The sequence below is a fragment of the Nymphaea colorata genome, chromosome 8 (genome assembly GCF_008831285.2).
Source record: "Nymphaea colorata isolate Beijing-Zhang1983 chromosome 8, ASM883128v2, whole genome shotgun sequence".
In the NCBI taxonomy this organism is placed as follows: Eukaryota; Viridiplantae; Streptophyta; class Magnoliopsida; order Nymphaeales; family Nymphaeaceae; genus Nymphaea; species Nymphaea colorata.
In genome coordinates, this window is record NC_045145.1 from 17,024,362 (window position 1) to 17,049,219 (window position 24,858).

The 24,858-nt window shown below is 39.5% G+C and overlaps 2 protein-coding genes and 1 pseudogene across 2 annotated transcripts; 2 read left to right on the forward strand and 1 right to left on the reverse strand.

The window, feature by feature from the left end:
* Positions 1–424: 424 nt before the first annotated feature.
* LOC116258558 (heavy metal-associated isoprenylated plant protein 41-like) lies at positions 425–20,415 on the forward strand. The gene is made up of 5 exons (XM_050079355.1): positions 425–565; positions 692–740; positions 1,541–1,690; positions 19,674–19,872; positions 20,133–20,415. The coding sequence occupies exons 3-5, from the start codon at positions 1,567–1,569 to the stop codon at positions 20,413–20,415; spliced, it is 606 nt and encodes a 201-aa protein (XP_049935312.1). The 5' UTR covers positions 425–565; positions 692–740; positions 1,541–1,566.
* On the forward strand, positions 6,486–11,394 carry LOC116258350 (heavy metal-associated isoprenylated plant protein 41-like; annotated as a pseudogene).
* Positions 20,416–23,069: 2,654 nt separating the features above from the next.
* Positions 23,070–24,356, reverse strand: LOC126410336 (uncharacterized mitochondrial protein AtMg00810-like). Its single transcript, XM_050079356.1, has one exon. It carries the CDS (start codon positions 24,354–24,356, stop codon positions 23,070–23,072), a length of 1,287 nt encoding a protein of 428 aa, XP_049935313.1.
* Between the last annotated feature and the right edge of the window lie 502 nt (positions 24,357–24,858).

A 24,858-nucleotide genomic window follows, 5' to 3' on the forward strand; every position in this document is an offset into this window, starting at 1 on the left:
AATGAGAATCTTCTGCTACACTTGTTTAAAGCGACACTTTTAATAAACCAGATAAGGAATGGCACGTCTATGTTCTTCAAATTCCTTAATTTTCCAATAAAAAATTTCTCTCTCTCATATTGCAAACTCTGGTTTACCTTCTTTTGATGAGCCGCAAACTAAAAAGGCAACCTTTAGAATAGAACCCAGATGCAGATCCAATACGAACATACCCGATCTAATTTTATTTGAATCAATTCTTAATTTGATTTGGAGAAGAATGACGAAGTAACATTAGTGAAGTAAATTTCCAAAAGAAGTCAATTTTTCACAGGCTTTGCTTTAAAGTTGACTGCGGTTAAAAGGAAAACGTCAAAAGAGTGACTGTGGTTCTCCTAAATTAGTGCAAAAGTGTAGGGGTCCGAAACAAAAGCTCCAAAACGCTGGTGCTTACGCATGATGGTGGTTCCTGCTGACTTTTCGCATTCTGTCGCTCGCTCTTCCCTCTTCCTCTTTTCTTTAGTGTGTGCTTTCTCTCCTCTCTCTCTCTCTTTCTGCAGCAGTATAGAACAGAATGAATATCAAGGTATGGTTTATTTCCTTCTAATTCCAATCTGTTTATTTTTTCTGTAGATGGTGTTCCTTGTTCTTTTAGTTACGATGTCGTTTTCTAAATTTATCACTAAACGGAAGGGGGGATAACTCTTCCTAGATCATCCGCCGGAAGTCCAGCAGCAGTACAGAACAGAAATAAGATCAGGGTATGCGCTATTTCCTTTTAATTCCAATCTATTTATTTGCTTTTAAGATAGTGTTCCTGGTTCTTTGAGTTATGCTGCCGTTTTTTATATTTATCACTAAATGGAAGGGGCGGCAACTCTTCCTAGATCATCGGCCGAAAGTCCAATAAAAGCTGACGAATGTAGTGCCGGAGAGTTCTTTCTTTCTTTTTTTGAAATAAACAATGTTAATTAGTCACTGAGTTTTTTTGCTCTTTTCTCTTGCGAAAAACGTGAACGACGATATTTAAACTATCCAAGGGGAGATTTGTTCTTTACCATTTCCAGCTTTTTTTCTCTCTTTCCTCTTCATTTTTGCTAGAAGAATGTGGTTCTTGTGTTAATCACAGATGGCATTCGTTTGATTTATTTCTTAAAGAAGTCAAAGGCAAATGAGAGAAAACCGAGTTCTTTATTTTCTTTTCAAAATTTTATTTTAAGTGCTGAAAGGGCCAAGTGATCTGGAACTTTTACGGGATTCCGTTTCAGATTGTAATTTTTCAAATATTAAGGTGCGCAGATCTGCTGGAATCTCTGCAGCTTTCTTGGTTCTTACTTTAAATTTAGTGTGCAATTTTATAATTGCAACCGATATTTCAGAGGAACCTCATAATTATGGAACACAATCAATATAAATAGATGGGCGTCTTGCATCTCATGCTAGTCGGATCAATTTCAGTTTTAAAGGTTATAGTCCAAATCTATGTCCAAATTTGAACCTTATTACTTTGAATCCAATGAGTGTATATATATACATATGGAAATAATGTCTTCATGCTTAGGAGTTGGTATCTCTTTCTTTTCGGCGATGAATTTCAAGAATGAGCATGAGATCCTTCTGGTGGGAGAAGGGGACTTCTCTTTCTCGCACAGCGTGGCTAAAAAGCTTGGTTCTGCAAGGAAAATGACCGCTACATCGCTAGATAGTAGAGGTACCTTCTCTCTCTTACTCTCTCTCGTTTTACCTTCTAGAAGGAACATGAAAAATTACCTACAGTCAACGGAGTATTTTGCTCAACAAACAGTAAGAATTGAGAACTCATAATGTACAAGATCTCTTCCCCTTCAATCTTCTACAAGCTAGGGAAACTCCAACGTTTCCTGTGGTTTCCTAAAGTGTGAGTTCATGAGCTTGATCAATGTAGATGGTCTTAATTTCTCTGTGGTTTCCTAAAGGGTTAGAGTTCATGAACTTGATCAAAGTAAATGGTCTTAATTTCTCTTCGCGCCTAGTGCCGTGTGATGCTCGAAACTGCATCTGAGATTAATTCCACAGAGGCTTAATTCTGTAAACTTAATTATTCTCAGAGGAGTTGAAGAAAATGTATGGGGATGCACAGCAAAATCTAGAGCAGTTGGCGAGAATGGGGTGCCTCTTGCTGCATGGAATGGACGCGACGACCATGAGCTCCCGCGACGAACTGAGGGACAAGAGGTTTGACAGGATCGTCTTCAACAATCCTCGGGTCAGGACAGTAGGGCTGGACCATGACAAAAAGCAAATCAAGTGAGTGAGAACCGTCATCACCGCATGCACCAAATCAACTTGATCTGTGGTGTCAATGATAAGGATCTTGTGTTTTAATTGACGCTTTAGCTTTTAGAAGAATCAATGAAAACTTTTTGCTGGCTATCAAGAAACTCAATAGTTTGTGAGGCCATCTAAATGCACGCAAAGATCACGCCTCCACAAAGTGTGCAACTGAACCGATTAATAAAACATGTGGGAGCTAAAGAGGTCTTATTATTCGTCGTTGGAAATTTATTTGATTATGTGCAGGGAAAACAGAAAGCTAATGAAGGAGTTCTTTGAGAATGCGAGCGGGCTGCTCCGGCAGGGTGGGGAGGTGTACGTATCGGTGAAGACATGCGCTCCTTACAATGAGTGGAAGGTGGTGAGGCAGGCGGCGAAGACGGGTCTCTTCTTAGCAGACAAATATGAGTTCAAAATATCGGAGTTCCCTGGCTACACCAACAGGAAGGGAAGAGGAAAATCCTGCAACAAGACCTTCCCCCTCGATAGTTGCTGTACTTTCGTCTTCAGGCACCTCCCTTATCTCTGAAAAACTAGACAGCGTTCTCTCTCTCCCCCTTCCTTCTCTCCAACGGACTTTTAAGAGATGATTTGATTTCCTTAGATGTTACAGGGGGAAGGCCATGAAGTTAAAAAACATGGATGCCCTGTTCTGTTGTAATGGTATACAGGAATGACTCTGTATACCATGTCAATCAAAGAACGTACGCTTACCCAACAAAGTGCTAAATTAGAAAAGGATTGTTCTTTACGTTTGGCTTTTATCAGAGTTTGCCATGGTGGTCATACATCTTCCTGCAATAGCAGGCAACTCAAACTAAGCAGCTAATTGAAGCAGGAAAAATGCCATACGAGATGCAATGATCTGTTACATATGACTATTGCCATTTTAACCATATATTAATTTCATTCTTGCTGCGAACTTGGACCTGATCTGCTTGAGTTGGAAATACGCAGATTTTGGCGTCAAATAAAATTGCGTAAGAAGATAGTACACTGAGTTTTTCTTGAATACTTTCAGATTCTGTTTGTCCTACCGGGTCCTCATGAGTGTGTTGTTCAGATTTAAAGTTGATCATATCCAAAACAACCAGTGACATCCTAGATTGCCGTTGCGTGAACTAGTTATTTCGAATGAAACGATGTCCATCGTTCATTAATTATCTCAGCATCACAGAAACGGTTACCAGAATCCAGGGAGGTTTTCCTTTTATGGGTTGTTCAGATGAACAATGTGGAAGTGTATATATATATATATATATATATATGAGCTAAAATCCTTTGGCTATCCGGATGTTCCGACACAGCCTTATGCAACGCCGGACCATCTTGATGTCCGAAGAAATCTAAACCCTTTATGCGCACCACATACAATTATTTTTTAAATTCAGAAAAATGAGAAAATAGAGTGTTACATGCCAAGATGGTTCGTCCTTTTGGAGTTTGAGTTCATGCGTTTTACGATACCAAATCGCCCATTCCTGCCCGCTCTTCATGTTTCTTGTCAAAGGTTTATGATACTGTTGTAACGTTGGTTTCTTTCGTCTGTTACGTTCACACAAGGAAACTTGTGTTGCTCTCCACGGTGAACGAGGGAATATCTGTTCAGTCTTCCTTTCCATCTGATTTGTCCATCATAAGATGAAAATAAAGTTGATTCAAAGTCGTTGTGTCCTTATACGTTTCTCATGACATTGAAATCGATTTTATTGCGTCAAATGTTGTTCTTGCTTGCTGAAGAAATTATTAATTTTAATTTGGCACTGATTAAAAAGCTCCAACGCCAAGACCGACTTCAAAATATGCTTAAAACGAACTGTGTGCAACAGTAACTCGATCGTCAGAAAAATTGGTAGTCAATTTTGGTGACTTTTTGTTTAAAAGTATCAAACACATAGATTGATAGTGGAGAAGGCTGATTATGCTACAAAACATCTTTCTAGTTAGGGCAAGCAGTTGACCCAACAAATCCATGGATTCCTGTCATCTTCATGACTGGCCGCTGTTGTTGAAGCTTTCACTCGTTTTGTCAACAGCTATCTCTGCCCAACACTAGTATAAACTATAAAGATTACTCTGGCAGAGAACCATATTCATCGTCATGTTGGTCTTTCGGTTTGTCCAAACATATCAGCAACTATTTTTCCTACTTCAGGCATCGTCTCGATCGGCTGAACCAGCAACCTGACTAAAGAAAATTCTTGTTTTACGACCTCCCTCCCTTTCATTCACTTGCTTACCACCATTACTAGTAGCGGAGATTCTGCTTGGTTCCAGCCGGCTGGGAATGGCCGACAGTTGTGCCAAGATGCTTTCTCGCCAAAAAAAAAAAGCTGCTTTACTGCCACCTCCTTTTTTTTTTATAGTAAGGAGAGAGTCGCCATGGGGACCAACTTTTCTAAAACTACGTGTAGAGAAGAATCATAAAAATGATGCACATATAAACCGAGTTTTAAAAACATATATATCATGACTAGTGGTATCGAACTTTTTTTTTTCCCTTTTAAAAATTTGACGTACCACGAAAAGACTAACGCATTAGTTGGTAGCTAGGACGTACAATACCTTTAGAGATTCTCTCTCTCTTTATATATAATGGCGTCGCCTTGTGGCACAAGTTACATCAGCCTATTTAAATGGTAGGGGCAAGTCTCCATGACAAGGTTCGTACCTGCAAACAACGGTAGAGGCGACTAGAAAAGTGGGCTCGCTCCACTTCTGGTCACTGCTCTCAATTATCTTCTGTAGGCCTTCAGCTAGCTCTTCCTTAGCCGCCCGACGTTGTCCAAAGACTCCAAACGGCGCATGTTGCTTGAAGTGCTTCGTTTTTCCTCGTTTCGTTCCTTTTTTACAAGTGAAGGCATTTTCTTAAAATAATAGTTCCACGGTCGTCCGGCCAATAGCCGGAATGGTCTGGACTTGACCTCCCTGGCCTTTCTTTTCGTTTTCCTTAATGGCTGGCCATGCACCCCAAATGGCAGATTTAGCCGGCACTATTTTCCGGCTGGTAAGCCGCCGGAAAATAGTTGTTAGTACGTATTTTTTAGTTTAAACTCATCACTCATTCCTTTCAGTTAGGGTTCACGCGGTTTAAAAAGTTTTATGAATAAAAAGAAAGGGAGATACTCAGCTTTGATTGAGGCGCCTCAAGACGGCTGCTGCACATTGACATTAAATCATCATCTATTCTGTGCATCCCGTTTCTAATTTGTTATACACTTTTTGTATGATTATTAATTTGTTTTTTAAACTTATTTATACTCCTTCATATGTAGTTCTATGTTTTCTATATAGTCTCCTGGAAAACTACACAGCCAGCTTTCTAGTGTGTTCCAAATCTTTTTGCATTCTTCTACTGCTACCTCACAAAAGCTACTGGCATCCTTGCAGAATTGTTCTGGATCTACTTCTGAAGCTGGGTATTTATATGGTCCTACAATATTATCTTTTCCTTTTAAAGGTACAAGAGCTAAAGAGGTCTTAATTATGTGTCGTTGAAAATTTATGTGCATGAAAAACAAAACGTAATCAAGGAGTTCTTCGAGAATGCGAGCGAACTACTGCGCCAAAGGTGGGGAGGTCTGCGTTATCGGTGAAGACAGGCACTGAACTCCTCACAATGAATGAGTGGAAGGTGATAAGGCAGGCAGCGAAGGCAGGTGGTCTTTTCTTAACAGATAAATGTGAGTTCAATATATCAGAGTTCCCTGTCTACACCAATAGCAACGGAAGAAGAAAATCCTGCAACAAGCCCTTCCGTCTGGCTCTCGCTAGTTGCTGCACCTTCGTCTTCAGGCACTTCCCCTGTCTCTGAAAAACTAGACAGCCTCCACCCCGCCAGTGGAGTTTTAAGAGGTGATTTGATTTCTTGGGTGTTACAGGGCAAAGGCCATGAAGTTAAAAAAACATGGATGCCCTGTTTGTGAAGGTTTACAGGAATTGCTCTGCATGCCAGGTCAATTAAAGAAGCTGAGTTTACTGCGCAAAGAGCTAAATAAAAAAAAAACTGCCATTTACCTTGGGCTTTTATCAGAATTTTTCGGTTATACATCCCTTCATGCAACAGTAAAAGGCAACTCAAAGCAGCTTTAGTAGGAAAAAGTGCCATACAGAGATGCAATGCTGTGTTATATATGATTGTTACCATTTTAACCACATTTTTTTATCGACGCGAACTTGGACCTGATCAGATTTTGCAAAATTCAGTTGGAAATACGCAGATTTAGCCGTCAATCTGATTCCGTAATAAGATTCTGCACTGAGTTCTTTCTTTCTTTCTACTTATTCTGTTTTTCCTACCGGGCGCGTATGAGCGTATTGTTCAGATTTAAAGTTGATCATATCCAAAACAACCACTCACATCCCCAGATTGCCGTTAGGTGAAATAGTTATCTCCAATGAAATGATGTCCACCGTTCATTAATAATCTCAGCAAGACAGGAACAGTTACCGGAATCCGATGAGGTTTTACTTTACGGGTTGTTAAGATGACGATGTGGAAGTAAAAGATACACGATATATATATGCTGGAGTGATTGAGATTTTGCAAAATATTGAATCTTTATATATATATATATATATATATATATATATATATATATATTAATGCGGAGATTCTCTGGCGATTCGGATGCTCCGCCCTATGCGAGGCCGGAGCATTTGGCCGAAGAAATCTAAGCCCATTATATACACACGCACGTACAATTATTTTTTAAATTCAGAAAAATGCAGACGAAATTAAAGCAGTCCCATTAAAAATTTCTGGATTGACAGTGGAATTTCTTTTGGAATACAGCCTCCAACCAGAGATCATATTGTGGAAGATCAGACGATTCAATGGAAAGGTGAAAATTTGTTTTTCTATTTATAATACCTTGAGAATATGCGCGTCCTCTACAATTTACTGTTCTGAAGCTTGGAAGAAGGGATGCTTGCTGCAGAAGGCAAGCATGCAGGGGTCTCTTAGTCATTTTACTAATATGTACGTTATGCCTTTTCTTCCAAGAGGTTGGCGTGGAGGGAAACGACGGCGACGCCAGCGCTCCTTCGCCCTCTTCTCTCCCGCTCTCTGTCTCCCTGAGGCGTGAAGAAGGCCAAAGAAAGGACGAAAACGTGGACATGGACTCACCAGAGAGAAGAGTCGGCCATTACTACGATACCCATCAGATTCTTGTTGTGGGTGATGGAGATTTTTCCTTCTCTCTTAGCCTCGCCGAGGGTTTTGGTGGCGCCACCAGCATGGTTTGCACTTCGCTTGACGATACGGGTATCTTGATATTTTCTTCTTTTGTCTTCTCCTGTTGCTTTGGTTTGTCCTTTCGCAGTTTGAGTTCATGCGCTGTACGATACCAAACCTTCCATTGATGCTTGCTTGTCACTTCTGTTAAAGTTTTTTTATACTGTTTTCTGAAAAAATGATAAAGTGATACTGTTTTTCCCTGGATTAACACTGCAGCAAATTTCTTCTTGCGGTTTCTCTTTGATATATAATTATAGTTTGCTTTCTTCCTCACTGTTCAAACAACTTCTGAGGAGAATTTGTTCGTTATGTCAGCAATATTCTGTCCCAAGGATCTCTGGTCAATCTTTTTCATTTTGTTCTCTCTTCGACTAGTGAACAATTGTTGTTTCCTTAATGGCAAAAGTGTACTTATTGATATGCTGGCTTTTTCTTTATTTAGTGATTATATATATACTTCCCTTATTTAGTAGGGAAAGTATACTCTGTTCTTTCAAATGCTTACTTCAATAGAGTTGAAAGTTCTAATATTGTTTTTCGTTTCTCTTAAAAAAAATCTTTGCAGGGTTCGTATACCTATATAGTGAAGGATCAACCACTTATATTCTTGACTTATATTATCTAGGAAATACTTTGAAGGTTAGAAACATAAGGTCAGTCGGCAATTTTGTTGTAACTCACCTTTTCATATGATCGATGAGCCTTTCGGCTGTTTGAGAACTTTAGTAGCACCGTAGCAGATGTTTGCGTCAACAGAGAAATTCAGTTTTAAATGGTTGTCATCATTTACCTCGATACATAGATTCGTAGATATTATTTTTATAATTAAAAAAATTGAACTGGGAGTGAGTTTGTGCATGTTCCACACTATTTTATACGAGATTAAGTAGTTTGGCGTTCTAATGGTCTCAAGAGTTCTGAAATTACAAGAAACTCTGATGTTCTGTTTGACCTTCTGAGTATGTGCTATAATAAGCCTTAAATCCTGCACCGTTTCCATTTTAAGCTGTTGTCTTTCTTAATTTCTAATCTTATTTACTATTCCATGACTTAGCTGTGGTAAATGTTGATGTGAAGTCCATATTTAGATGTACTAGCGTTTAGATTTTCTCAACTTTGTCGGAAATGGGCAGAATGGAGAAAGGTATCTACAACAAAAAAAATTCAGCAATAAAAATAACAAACTTAGCAGAAATCATTTCCTGCTTCACCATGAAGTTTGAAAAAGGAGCGTATATCCATCTCAATTAACACAAAATAAAAAATCTGGAAATCCTTAAAGAATGGGTTTGATCGTGCATAGGCTATTAAGTTTAATTTGCTAACAGCTGCCTCATTTGCATCTGTGAAATTTAGAAGCCAGGATAGTCAGCTTTGCTTTTAGCCAGGCATGGAATTATAATTTGAATTCACATCAATATGACGCGGGTTGCTGGTGACACAGGTTAAATGCATTTAAAGTGGTCTGTCATTTTCTGCTTGTCTATGATTCCATTTCCCTAAAATGGGTCACAAATGCAGATGAGCTGAAGTTGAAATACCGGAATGCTATGTCAAATATCAAGAAGCTTCTGGACTTAGGGTGCACAGTAAGGCATAAGGTTGATGCAACAAAGATGAGGTTGCACCCACACTTGAGGATGAGAAAGTTTGACAGAATCATATTCAACTTCCCACATGCAGGGTTCCATGGAAAAGAAGATGATAAAAGGTTAATCAGGCAAGTTATTTCTGTTTCTGTATTTCATGCATTGTTTAACGGTCTTTTTGTTTCTCCTGACAATCTTGAGTGGCTGCTTAAGTAAGTTCTAAGAGTTTTATTTGCTGTTGTTCATAGCAGCATCATATGGAACAAGCGTTGCTTATATTAAGAAGCACCATTATAATGTTGAAGACCTAAAACAGTACATCTCTTCATGAAAACTCAACATTCCAGATTCTAGTTAGATATCTAGCTAGATGACTTGGTAGCAGAATGGACCTGTCATTGTCCCTGTGGTTCGTATGGGGTTTGTCATACCACATCCTACCCAAAACTGGTTCTGAACACTAGAACTGAGAATGAATGCATGGAAGCCTTCCAATTCTAATTTCTAAGCCAGTTTCATCTGGGTTTCAGCCTTTGTCCTTTGTCCATCTGAATCCATGTCTAAGTTGGGTACAAATTCCAATCTTAATACATGTAACTCTTGGGCAATAAGCTAGTTGGATACAGATATTGCTTTAGCTTTTCATGTCTAGATCTGACCAACCTGAATCGTTTGTTGGGGTCTCATTGCAACTGTATCTTGCTGATATCTGAACTGAATGCGACCTAGTTACCTGTATCACATGGTTGTTTCAAGTAGGTTGATCCAACTCAATTCAAGTTCACACCAGGTGCACTGTGGGCGTGACTCTTAATTGATGGTTATTATAATACCTTATGAGTTATGAGCTAATTGAAGTGCATATATTTCTTTCATACTTATCTATGACAAAGAATTCATAGGCTTAGAGTTGCTATAGTTTAGGGTTGCCTCTTCTTTAAATGGACGTTGGGAGTTTCCTTCAAGACTGAAGCACCACCATAATTTTATTCTCAAAAATGTAAATTTCATTTTTTTTTTGTGTTTTTACAGACAGCATAGGAAACTGGTGAGAAGTTTCTTCTCAAATGCAATTTTCCTTCTTCGCCCCTATGGGAAGTTCATGTTTCTCATAAAACTAGTGAACCATTTAACCAATGGAATCTTGAGGATCTTGCTGTAAGGTCAGGTTTTCTGTTAGTTGACTGCGTCAAATTCGAGAAGAGTGATTATCCTGGTTATAATCACAAGCGGGGATCTGGTACCCGTTCTGATGAGCCTTTCCCGTTAGGAGAGTGCAGAACCTTCAAGTTTCAAATAAGGAGCTTCTTGAAGGTTGGGGCACCAACAAGTGCTAGACGACCAGAGACAGAGAGCGGCGTTGTACATGGTGTCTACCTTCCTGAATTGCTGCAGGCCAGATATGAGTTCCCAAGACCTGATTCTCTTTGCCACAAGTTCTGTCAGACCAATTACGAGTACCCAAGGAGTATTATTGACAGAAGTTCTTGTTTAGCTGTTGGTTCTCCGAGACTCCCGGGTTCTGAAAGCATCAACCACCATCCGCTTATTCCAGGCTCTTATTTAGCTATTGGTTCTCAGAGACTCTCGGTTTCTGAAAGCATGACCTGCCGTCAGCTGATCCCAAGCTCTTATTTGCATGTTGGTTCTCTGAGACTCCCAGAATCTGGAAGCATCAACCGCCATCAGCTTATTCCAAGCTCTTATCCATCTGTTGGCTTTTTTACACGCCCGGAATCTGAAAGCATCAGACACCGTCAGATAATTCGTGATCATGGTCAAGAACTTGCTGATCCTTTCAGGGACACGTATAATGGATGTGGGGAACAATCAGAATGGTTCAGAGAGGCTTTTCATCATTATTACAGTTACTATTCTGGATGCTTATCTGCAAAATCCCCCAAATCACTTTATGAGGCTGAAAGAGATCTCCAACTGCAACATAGATATCAAGAACTTTGTGGTAGAGATAGCAGGTCTGCTGAACTGCAACGGACCCTGCAAAATGGCCCTGTCAGTGGGTTCAGGTTTTGAGAACTGCAACAAGCTGGCATCTGCGCCAAGGTGAATGGTGCTTTTCCTTGGTTGATCGCGACAGTGTTTGCGTCTCGTATCTACAGTTGTAGGTCTATAATTTAGTAGTGCACAATCACATGGCGTCTTTTTCTTTTCCAAGGCATATTTAACAGTATATATACTCGCGTGTGTTTCCAAGCGGTATAAAAAGTTGAATCATGCAGGCAATATGTCAATTCATTGAATTGGCTTATTCTACTACTGGGCTTAGTTCCAACTTGGTTGTAAATAGTTAAAAAATGCTATATATTTTTTAAGAAGATAAACGGTAAAACTAGTTAAAATAATAATAATAATAATAAGAGTGGATAATGTGTAACGTGATAGTTACCGATATATCGGGTGATGGATGAATTAATTCACCCAAAGCAAACTGAGGCTTGTACCGATGTATCATCAGAACTTTGCTCCCTGTTACCATATGAGAAAGCTCCTCTAATAGCATCCCCATGTTCGAGTTGTCCAATACCTTATTAGAACAACCAAAGTACTTCTTGCATCTCAATTTGTCAATTATTCTGTCACATCTCAGTAGGCAACATTGGCGATATAGGTACGTGGGTAGGTTTGTGGGTATGACGATATAGGTATGTGGGTATCGGTTGGGTACGGTTGTATTTTAAAACATTTAAAATTATGTTTTCAAGCTTAATTTTTTCTTTAATTTCTTTATTCTTTTTTTTTATATATCTCAGATTTTATATTTTACACACATTTTTTTTATGATAAGCAATGCTTTGTTTGTGTTTTATTTGAGAGTTTTTTTATAAGATGATAAGCGTGAAGTATTAATGTTTCTTTTTTAATTATTTTTGAGAATATAAAATTTGTCCCACTAGTGTTTAACCCATATTGTCGTACCCTAACCCATACTATCCCTGCATTTGACACATGCATCCACGCAAAAGAGGATAAGTGGCTCTTGGAACCACCGTGTAGACTTTTTCTTGACTCGAATTGTGTTACCAAAAATTTGTGTAATGCTTCAAAAATTTGTGTAAAATATCCACATATTCCATGCAACATATATACCGTATATTGAATATATATAATAAACAGGCAACGCAATGGAACAATTTGAATGAAAAAATTGATAGCCCATTTTCTCATGAAAAAAATGGTTTGTCAATTTTCTTTGTTTGGACAATTTGAATGATTAAATCTTTTATCTGGAAATGAAAAGAATGGGTTAATAATAATGCACAATGACAGTTCTATTGAACAAAAAAAAAAAGTGGCAGAGATGTTGACAGCGTTGTAGTGATGACAGCATTATGTAAAAACTATTATTAGGAAAGAAGTAAAGATTAACTCTTCTTTTCTCAGGAAAAGAAAAGGTGGGACAGTATACATTCATGGATGAGCCAGTGGAGATTATTTTTATCATTATCTGCTGCCGCAAACTGAGATTATTTTTATCATTATCTGCTGCCGTAAACTATCATTTGATATTAAACCAGCACAATTTATTTGTTCGAGTGGTAATATCATTTGCATGGCCAGTAGAAGGAGAAAAATAATAAGAAAAACAGAAGAAAAAGAAGTATAACAAGCAAAAAAACGAAGCAACAGAGAGAGTTGAGACGCCTATAGCCAAATAATGCGGATGATTGAATCACCGATGCAAATAATTCAGAGTTTAGACAAAATTTTTTCTTTCTTATAACAAGGAAAAATGTGCATCCTAAGCATAAGCATAAAATTGGTTAACGCTTAAAAATAAGAAAAATAGGTGGGACGCCTACAGCCATTTCAACATTACATGAAATAACATAACAAATAACCAGCTCCGCCCACTTGCAACAAAACTTTTGCAACCTACAAAAGATTATCATAAGTGAGACTCAATGGCCCTATCAAATCGCAGTCAAAAGAACATAACAAATAACCTGATATCTGCATTTTCAGCAAAACTTTTGCAGGCTGAAGAAAATTACTATAATATATTGAAAAGATAATAAATAAAAGATACAAAATATGAATGTAATGGTTTGAAATAATGATCATGCCTTTTACCTAAGGCCCCATTCCAACAGCGTAAGAGAAATGAAAATTGAGCATCTTGCAGTATATGAAGCTTTCAATGGTTTTACACCTTACCTACATGATGAAATAGTGTCTTTCTTCATGTGTCTCGTTACCTGTGGTGAATCTTGCGTTAATGATACATGTACTCACGTGAAAACTGAATATGAATGAGCCAGAAAAGCTTCCTATGATCTGTGGTTGTTCTCTTGATGCGCCATCGTGCTTCTTGATATGAAGCTAATTCATTTAGGCTAGTTACAGAAACTTTTAAAAAAATCTTATTATTTCTGTTTGATGGATTGGGGTCCAATCTTACCATGAGGACTCCGCTCGTCTGGTTGTAGTGACTTGTAAAGAGTCGCTAGGGTGCAAGATGTTAATATGACAGGACTCTCCCTTACTTCATGGGGTGAAACCAGGATGACTTGGTTGCCGGTGGGGAAAGGCATGATCATTTCCATACCATACCTTAAACAGGAACTAGGACAATTCCTTGAGTAATAAATGGGCAGTACTTCTAGTGCTGGGAGATGGCTGAGCAGCTCTTGGTTCACTTTGCTTCAACTCAGAAGTATGAACTCGGACTCAGCTCGTCTTGTGTGTTTGCAAACAATATATGAACATTTTTTTGTGCTCACTGAACCGGCTTGATCTTACCTGCATGTTCGTAGGCTGATCTCCGCCTTAAGGATGAGCTTGAAACCAATTCCAATTTCGGACTTAATTGATCTTGCTACTACGCATGCAGTTCCGACCTTAATCCGACCCCCATTTACTTCCCCAACTGAAAGGAAGTTTTGGGACTACGTTCAATCCCAAAATGCTTCCTTGCACGCATATGTTGGTGAGAGGTGAAGCCCGTGAAGTGGACTCATTTATGCAAGTGAAAGAGAAGCACCAGAGCTCAAAAAGAGCCCATTTCGATTTTAGTGGAAGATTTGAAGGGTTGGAAACGGTGTTGTCAGAATAGCCAAAATTGATCCATTGCAATGCCCATATTATTCGGTGACCTATTTAAAAGTGCTACATTTCAGCTTTTAAATATTATTAAGTTTTTTTTTTAATTTCTAATTAGTTTTTAAATGTGAGTCAACTGACCGGCTGCTTTTGATTACACTGGTTGGGAAGTGCTTATGGTTTTAAATATAAAAAGTAATGCAAGGCTGAGTTTATTTATTGTCATTGGAAAAACACCAAATCCCGGTAAAAGGTAGGATCAGAACATCAAGACCCCGAGACAGGGGGAATGAGATACCATTGGGGTGTTCTTTGAATTTTGAATGGTGGGTTGTTAACCTTTAGCTCTCTCTAGGTGACAAGGTCTCTGGTATCCAAAGTGGTTTCTATGTTATTGAACCAAAGTTCTGTTTTGAGAAGAAGAAATTACCCACCTAAGCGAGAGAGAAAAATAACATTAACACAAATCCAACAAAGTGTTGAACCTAGAAAAGACATTACATTAGAGGCTCAAATCTTAATTCTTGTAAGAAGTTGAAGATAGTACCATTTGCTCACAAGTTATTAGAAATTAAGCATACATTATACAAAATCAATGATACCATGCCCTAAACTAAGACAACCTTATTTCTATAAATAATATCATTTTGGAGTTCAAGTGATACACCAGAACCTAAATAACCAAATTCTCCAAATGGTAGGTCATTTCATTTTGTTTCTCATTCTAACTGGTCCATAGGTTTGGCTCCGAATCACATATATGTTTGTGACTTCAATAGAAGACACAGACCAAGTAAGTGCATAAATATATTGGAACACTCGACAAACCAATAACATGTAAGTGGTAGTTTCTTAGACACAATAATATATTGGGCACCTACTCACAAGGTAAAAACTAGACCTTTTAAGGTTATTTTGAATCGGATGCAGTCCAATAGAATAAGCCAAGCAAGAGTTTCAGGCCAAGGACAATTGGCAATTGCATGTGAAGGTAAGGAGAGCACCGATAAGATAAGAAGGCAGAGAGGAGAGAGCATGCTTGATCATGTAAATATTGTCAATGATCGACAGCCAAGAGTGTCTTGATTGCTTGAAGTTGAAGGGGACTCAAGTATTCAATAGAAAGATCAACAATTTGGCATTGAAAAATAAAAGAGGCAGCAAACTTTGTGTATGGATCAACATTTTGCCATCATTAATGTCAAGTCCAGATGTCATAGAGAATAATAAGCAATGTTACCATCAACTGTTGAGGAGTTACTTCAGGATCCGCATACTGAATAATGTTAGATGAGGGCCTATCCACATTGATCGGGTTGACCAACCCACTTGTGACTACTTTTTTAATTAAGATTGTTAAACATTCCACTGCTATGTTGAGCAAGGTAGGGGATAAAGGGCAGCCATGATAAACTCTTCGTTGTGGTATGAAGGAGGGCCCTTGACGTCCATTGACAATGAGAGATACCTCTGATATGGTAAACAATTCTTTGATCCAAAAGATATATCGTCTACCAAAATTATATATACTTCTCCAACAGTTGTAGCAAATAAGACCAGGATATGCAGTCTAATCCCTTCTTTACGTGGACATTGAACAAGGAAAAAGGACGCTTTGACTTATTCATTGAGTGTATAGTCTGAGAGGGCATAATAAAAGCATAAATTGAGTGTATAGTCTGAGAGGGCATAATAAAAGCATAATGAATGTGCCATAATAAAAACACGTTGAATGTCTCTCCTCAGTATAAATGCAAATTGATCATGCAAAATTAATTGACAGAGAAGTGGTCTAGTTTTTTCATCAATTACCTTAGCAATAGTCCTTCTTAAAGCCTCTATTATGGAGATTAAACAATAGTTTGGTATATGGTTATCTGATCCATGCTTAGGAATAAGTAGTACTTGTGCATGTCTCAAAAAAGAGATGCATTTCAATGAAATTCTATAAAAATATTGCATGTGACTTTATTAAATATATCTCAGTACCATTTAAAGCAGTCAACAGAAAACCGTTTGGCCTTAGCACATTGAACTTGGACATGACACTGATAGCTAAACAAATTTCTATGGAAGCAAATGGAATTCACAAGGCTTGAGCTTGAGAAGAAGGTAGTGTATAAAAGTTGGAAAGACCAAGAATGCACATCTTTGAATCATGTCGTGCATACAATAGCATAAAAAAATTGGTTGCAGCTCCCATTAGCTCATGTCCTTGATAAGTTATTGTTGTAATGTGAAGAGAAGTAATTCTAGAAACACTACATCGTGTAGAGGCTGATGAAAGAAAGAATGGTTGCCGTCGCTGCTCAATGCCAACGAAGCAACAGACGATTTTTGCTTCTATCAAACCTCATCACAATATCTCCATTTTGCAATTAAGTTGGTAAGCTCATCTATTTTATTTCTAATATCTGATTGCTCACTTGAAGATGCTAGAAATGTAACATTGGACATATGCAACAGTTTATGCTCCCAAAACTTGATGTTATTAAATTTAGCCGCTTGGTATTCAAACAACCACAACATAATATTGATGTAAATTTGTGACTTTCCTACAAATATTAATGACAATTTTTTCATGCAAGAATGAACTGAAGGAAGGACCCTTTGCCAACTATTATCTTTGAAGTGGGGCATGGTGTTCCACCAACACCAACACTCATAACTGAAGTGTCTCACTTCGAAAACTAGACCCCCAAGAAAGGACGATGGCTCCATGGTTTGAAATAGAACAAACATGAGAAGACACTCAATGTTGAGGAGGAGCTCCAAAATATCTAAGCTGACGAAAACTCAATCAAGTATTCTCAAACAAGGCAGCAACCTTTTGTGAGCCCATGTGTATACCTCACTAGAATTTCTAGAGTGCGCAGAGGTCATGCTGTTGCACAAAGTGCTAGAACAAAAGAATATAAGAGTTTATGTTGACTGGTTGGCTTGCTGGCTAGTATGAATGAGGCAATTAAAGTTTCTTCAAGGACGTGGGGAAGTTTTGAGGATGCCAAGATGCACGATAGGTCAGCTCATAAAGTGTCCATTAGTTGATGTTGCTGACCCACATCACAAGAAGGAGAAAACCACACATATCAAGAGGATAAACAATATTGATGTTAAATTATTGAGCTTTCAACAGTCATCAATGGAGCACAACTAAGGACCTAATATCGAATACCACCACTAAGATGGCCCTACACCATAGAATTAGAATTCTTCATGCGACTCCAATAGTTGGGTTGAAAGGTAAAATTGCCTGCCCTTCAAATGGAATGCACAATAGACAAAGTAACACATTCCATTTTTGTTTTTTGAACTGCAACAAACTGTGTTTGAGCTGTCGACTATAATTTGCCAAAACCAATTTTTTTCTTTTTTTTATAGAAATTGAGTCCCAAAATATTTCAAATCAAACAATTTGCCGACTATAATTTGCCAAAAACAATTTTTTTTGTTTTTTTAATAAGAGTTGAATCCTGGAATATTTCAAATCAAACAATTCATTGAAATGTTAATTTGAGGTTGCCTAACAGTTTTCCTGAAGCCTTGTCCGCAGACTCCAAAAAAGCACTGGGATTCTGGAAAGGAAATAAGCAACAAAGACTTGAAGGCAAGGCAATTAATGGCATCCAAGAGAGGGCGACCGAGATTCCCTGTGCGGAAATCGGGAGATATAGAAATGTCCGCTGGATTCGATCGGGCACCAGAGTCTTCTGGAACAAATTCGGTTGAATCATGAGAACAAGGGTGGGATGATAACTGCACAACTGGCGATGGCGTCTTGAGAAAAGGTGTGGAAGAAGAGAAGATAATGAAAACGTGTCAGAAATCAGCAGCCAAAACTAAAACGTCTCAGATCAAACTGCACGCACGCCTGGGTTAGTGTTGTTCTCTCATTATTAGAAGACAGCGTGCAAATCCTCGTAGCGCGTGAAGGAGGTGCATTCACCGCCATGCTGAAAAGAACGTCGAAGAGAAAAACTAGGGGACTCACCATGAAAAAATTGAGGCGACGTGCATGACAGCACGACCATCGACCGACTGACTTGGAGTGAGGGGCTATAATTGCCCAGCGCACGCACCATCCCAAAGAAACCCGATCTTGATGCTTCGAGCATGAGGCAGCTGGGCGAACGATGGGACGAGACAATCGCGGTGCCGTCGCAAGCAACTAACTATGATGGGAGACAACCTACCTGTATTGCCGACGTATAATCATCGACCAAACAGACGGGGGACGGGCTGGAAGAGCAGCTGATGGGGACCCAAATGTCTCCAAAGGCCGGTTTCTTCTTCTTATTCTTCTGCTTTCATAACAGGGTGTTAAGAACGAAGAACATCGAATAGGACGAAGAGTGGATGCATGCCGACCACATTAAAGCAATTTAATCTCTTGTCAAAGTTCCGCACATGCCGAGCACCACCAATCTCCACCCAAGCGAGAGGAAACAGAGGATCCATCTGTGAAAAATCTTGATCAAATCAATCATTTTGGAAGCAAAAACTTTTAGATGAAGGCCTTCAAAATCTCCTCAGAAAAGCAAGTTCGCCTTCGGTGGGCATTACGAGCTTAAACGGTACTAGAAGTCTAGAAACCGAAATCCAGTAGAGATAATGAAGAAGCAGAGGAGGGGAGAGATCGGGACTCCCATATCGACATTATCTGAATTTCCCCATGTCAGATAACACGAAATTGGTCGCTAAGTTTTTCCCAACATTTTTCTTAAGATGGAAGTTGCCGTAGAAAAAACGCTTTCGGTTCACATGTACAACCCCATTAACCAAAAGATCACCTTTCCCACTGAAGCATGAAAGATCCAACAATCTCATTAAATCGACAATCTTGTTTCGAATTCGAAGGGATATTGAAAAGAAAAGCAGCATAGTATTTCCTTGGAAACAACTAAAAGCTAATAATAAACAAGATGCGGCGTATAGATAAGACGACTAGATGCCGCGTATATATCAGACGACTAATCTCCTTCACCCATACAACATTTCCCATGATGGTGAGCAGAATAGTCTCTTTCTTTTCGGCGATGAGTTTCAAGAGTGTGCATGAGATCCTTCTGGTGGGAGAAGGGGACTTCTCTTTCTCACTCAGCGTGGCTAAAAAGCTTGGTACTGCAAAGAAAATGACCGCTACATCGCTAGATAGTAGAGGTACCCTCTCTCTCTACCTCTCTTGCATTTTCCTTCTAGAAAGGACATGAAAAATTACCTGGCATTCGTGAGAATACAGTCAACGGAGTATTTTGTTCAACAAACAGTAAGAACTAAGAACTCATAATGTACCAAGGCCTCTTCCCCTTCAATCTTCTACAAGCTAGGTAGACTTCAACATTTCCTGTGGTTTCCTAATGGGTTAGAGTTCATGAACTTGATCAAAGTAGATGCTCTTAATTTCTCTTCTTGCCAAGTACCGTGTGTTGCTGGAAACTGCTTTTGAGATTAATTCCGCAGAGGCTTAATTCTGTAAACTTAATTATTCTCAGAGGAGTTGAAGAAAATGTATGGGGATGCACAGCAAAATCTAGAGCAGTTGGCGAGAATGGGGTGCCTCCTGCTGCATGGAATGGACGCGACCACCATGAGCGCCCGCGAGGAACTGAGGGACAGGAGGTTTGACAGGATCGTCTTCAACAATCCTCGGGTCAGGACAGTAGGGCTGGACCATGACAAAAAGCAAATCAAGTGAGTGAGAACCGTCATCACCGCATGCACCAAATCAACTTGATCTGTGGTGTCAATGATAAGGATCTTGTGTTTTAATTGACGCTTTAGCTTTTAGAAGAATCAATGAAAACTTTTTGCTGGCTATCAATAAACTCAATAGTTTGTGGGCCATGTAAATGCGAGCAAAAACCACGCCTCCACAAAATGTGCAACTGAACCGATTAAATAAAACATGTGAGAGCTAAGGAGGTCTTATCATTTTATTTGATTATGTGCAGGGAAAACAGCAAGCTAATGGAGGAGTTCTTTGAGAATGCGAGCGGGCTGCTGAGCCCGGGTGGGGAGGTCTACGTATCGATGAAGACATGCGCTCCTTACAATGAGTGGAAGGTGGTGAGGCAAGCGGCAAAGTCGGGTCTCTTCTTAGCAGACAAATGTGAGTTCAAGATATCGGAGTTCCCTGGCTACACCAACAGGAAAGGAAGAGGAAAATCCTGCAACAAGACCTTCCCCCTCGATAGTTGCTGCACCTTCGTCTTCAAGCACCTCCTTTATCTCTGAAAAGCTAGACATCCTTCTCTCTCTCCCCTCCTCCCTCCCTCTCTCCAACGGACTTTTAAGAGGTGATTTGATGTCCTTAGATGTTACAAGGCGAAGGCCATGAACTTAAAAAACATGGATGCACTGTTGTAATGGTTTACAGGAATGACTCTGTATACCATGTCAATCTTCAAAGAAGCCAAGTTTACTAAGCAAAGTGCTAAATTTAAAAAGCTGCCATTTATGTTTGGCTTTTATCAGAATTTTCCATGGCGGTCATACATCTTCATGCAATAGTAGCGGGCAACTCAAACTAAGCAGCTAATTGAAGCAGGAAAAATGCCATACGAGATGTAATGATCTGTTATATACGACTGTTACCATTTTAACCATATATTAATTTTATTCTTGAAGCGAACTTGGAGCTTATCTGATTTTGCAGAATTGAGTTAGAAATACGCAGATTTGGGCGTCAAATAAGATTGCGTAAGAAGGTCGTACACAGAGTTTTTCTTGAATACTTTCAGATTCTGTTTTTCCTACCGGGTCCGCATGAGTGTGGTGTTCAGATTTAAAGTTGATCATATTCAAAACAATCACTGACATCCTAGATTGCCGTTGCGTGAACTAGTTATTTCAAATGAAACGATATCCACCGTTCATTAATTATCTCAGCATCACAGAAACGGTTACCAGAATCCAAGGAGGTTTGCCTTTATGGGTTGTCAAGATGAACAATGTTGATATATATATATATATATATATATATATATATGGGAGCTAAAATCCTTTGGCTATGAGGATGTTCCGACACAGCCCTATGCAACGCCGGAACATCTAGATGGCCGAAAATCTAAACCCTTTACGCACACACATACATTTTTTTTTTTTTAAATTCAGAAAAAAGAGAAAATAGAGTGTTACATGCGAAGATGGTTCGTCCTTTTGGAGTTTGAGTTCATGCGTTTTACGGTACCAAATCGCCCATTCCTGCCCGCTCTTCATGCTTCTTGTCAAAGCTTTATGATACTGTTTTAACGTTGGTTTCTTTCCTCTCTGTTACGTTCACACAGGGAAACTTGTGCTGCATTTCTTCACTGTGAACGAGGGAATATCTGTTATTAGTTCAGTCTTCCATTCCATCTGATTTATCCATCGTAAGATGAAAGTAAAGATGATTTAAAGTCGTTGTGTCGTTATACGATTCTCACGAAGTTGAAATCCATTTTATTGCTTCAAGTGTTATTGTTGCTTTCTTCGAGACTTTTGGCTCTTCTAGTTTCATGGTAGTTACCGTTACATTTGTAAGAGAACAATGGCATGGTTGGTCTTTTCATTAAACGCAGGTTTTGCTAATATTTTTAGGCATTGGTTCCTTGCATATTAATTAGAACCTTATAATCCTGTGAAAGCTTCCCCTGGCATGCTTCTGAAAAAATGATCAATTAATATTGTTTTTCCTTGGATTAACACTGCAGCAGGTATCTTTTTGGAGTTTCTCTTTCATATATAATTATGGTTTGGCACTTATTAGAAAGCTCCGACGCCAAGACCAACTTCAAAAATATGCTTAAAACTAGCTGTGTGCAGCAAGAACTCGATCGTGAGAAAAATTGGTAGTCAATTTTGGTGACTTTTTGTTTAAATGCATCCAGCACATAAATTGGTAGTGGACAAGGCTGATTATGCTACAAAACATCTTTCAACCTAGGGCAAGCAGTGGACCCAACAAGTCAATGGATTCCTCTCATCTTCATGACTCGCCGCTGTTGTTGAATCTTTCTCTCGATTTATCAGCAGCTATTTCTGCCCAACACTAGTATAAAGATTACTCTGGCAGAGAACCATACTCATCGATCCATTGGTGGGTCGGCAGAGTGGAGAGCGACAGGAAGGGTGATGGGAGAGACAGGGAGCGAGTGGGGAGAAAAGGGAAAGAGCTTTTGTATTCATCATATTGGTCTTCTGGTTTGTCCAAACATATCAACAACTATTTTTCCTACTGCAGGCATCGTCTCGATCGGCTGAACCCCCAAGCTGGGGGAATGATGGAATGAGACAGGGCAGGTGCCGTCGCTTTGAAGAAGAACATCGAATAGGACGAAGAGAAGAGAGGATGCAATGCCGACCACAATGAAAGCAATTTAGAGTTTAAGGTGACGCACGCCGAGCACAACTAATCTCCACCCAAGCGAGAGGAAACAGAGGATCCATCTGTGAAAAATTTTGATCAAATCAATCATTTTGGAAGCAAAAGCTTTTAGATGAAGGCCTTCAAAATCTCCTCAGAAAAGCAAGTTCGCCCTCGGCGTGCATGACGAGCTTAAACGGTACTAGAAACCGAAGTCCAGTAGAGATAACAAAGAAGCAGGAAGGAAGTGTAAAGAAGAGACAGCAAGAAGAGAGCTCAAATATTGAGGGAACACTAAAAGAATTGTGTCTCGCATTCATTGAATTGAACCTCCAAAAAGAATATATACAACATGGTTACACAGGAGCAAAGGGAGAAATTAGTTACAAAACTGTTACAAGGATGCGGTGAAGGATATTTCAGCAACCACTTGAAAGAGAAGTCTCTACAGATATTTACAACGGAATTTAGAAAGGGGAATCATCAATTGTGCAGAATTGATGACTAGTACTTTTACAACTTCATAATTCATTAGTGCTGTCGATTATTGTTCCTTTTCTTTAGTAAGGGTAACTGTCTTTAACACCCCATCCTCAAACTGGGCATATGGATCACAAAGGCCAAGTTTGCCTTTCAAGAAGAGGAACTGATCCAAGCTAATGGATTTGGTGAACATGTCAGCAACTTGATACTGGGATGATACAAATCTGGTCTCGATCGTTCTGTGCCTCACTAGATCTCTCACTACATGGCAATCTAGTTCCACATGCTTGGTTCGTTCATGCTTCACTGGATTGGCAGCCATCTGCAAGGCTGACTTGCTGTCACTGAAAACCAGGACTGAGTCTAAGTGTTGCACTGTGAGATCTACTAGTATGTACTTCAGCCACAAGATTTCACAGCAAACATTAGCCATGGCACGATACTCTGCTTCGGCGGATGATCGTGACACAGTAGGCTGTTTTTTTGATTTCCATGAAATCAAACTACCACCGAAGAAGACGCAGTAACCTGAAACTGAGCGTCTAGTATCCCTGCAGGCTGCCCAGTCGGCATCACAATACGCTTTCAACTCATAGTTACAGTTTTGAGAAAACAATAAGCCTTGCCCAGGATTTTTCTTCAGATATCGTAACACCTTCATGGCTGAGTCTAGATGTGTTGTAGTTGGTTGCTGCATGTGTCTACTAAGGACATGGACAGAAAACATAATGTCTGGACGAGTTATTGTGAGGTAAATCAGCTTACCAACCAACCGGCGATAAGTGGTTGCATTCTTCAATGGCTGCCCATCAGTTGCTGACAGGTTGAGTCGATATTCTATTGGGGTTTCCATGGGCTTTGCGCCTAGCAGTCCGACTTCATCTAACAAGTCACATGTATACTTGCGCTGAGTGAGGAGAATGCCCTGTTTTGTACGAGTGAGTTCAAGACCTAAAAAATACTTCAAATCTCCTAGATCCTTCATCTTGAAGCAATTTCTCAAGTAATCTTTGAAGTTTTGAATACCCTCCAGGTTGTTGCCACAGATGATCAAGTCGTCCACATACGCCAGCATAGCTATGAACACATTTCCAGATGTGAGATCAGCTCTGGACTGGTTGAAACCATAGGACACAATTGCATCAGAAAGTTTCACAAACCAACAACGAGGTGACTGCTTCAGTCCATAGATGGACTTATTTAATTTGCAGACCATCTTGTTATCACATTCTTCATAGCCAGGTGGGAGTGCCATATAAATCTCTTCCTCCATACTTCCATTTAAGAACGCGTTGTAAACATTCATTTGATGAATGAACCAGTTCTTCTTGGCTGCGACTGCAATCATACATCGGACTGTGACGAGCTTTGCGACTGGTGCATAGGTTTCTTGTTAATCCAGTCCCTCAGTTTGTGCAAATCCCTTAGCCACTAGTCTGGCCTTAAACCTCTCAACTTCGCCACTGGCTTTATACTTGATGCGGTAAATCCATCTGCAGGGTATAGGCTTCACATTGGGCGGAGGAGCAACAAGCATCCAGGTTTTGTTTGCTTCCAACGCATCGATTTCTAACTGCATTGCCTTCCTCCAGTTTGGATCCTGCTCGGCTTCACTAAATGAAGTAGGCTCAGTGTGTTTTGAGATATTCAGCAAGAAGGCTTTATGAGGTTGGGAAAAGGAGTTGAAAGAGAGAGCTTGAGAAAGGGGATACCTGGTGACCTCTTTCATTCTCAACAGCGACGGGTCTGATGATCCTTGAGTGGCCATGTTACAGTAAAAGTCCTTCAACAGTACTGAGGGTTGGCTTTTGCGAGTTGATCTTCTCAAGTGAGGAGGAGGAACCTGTGGC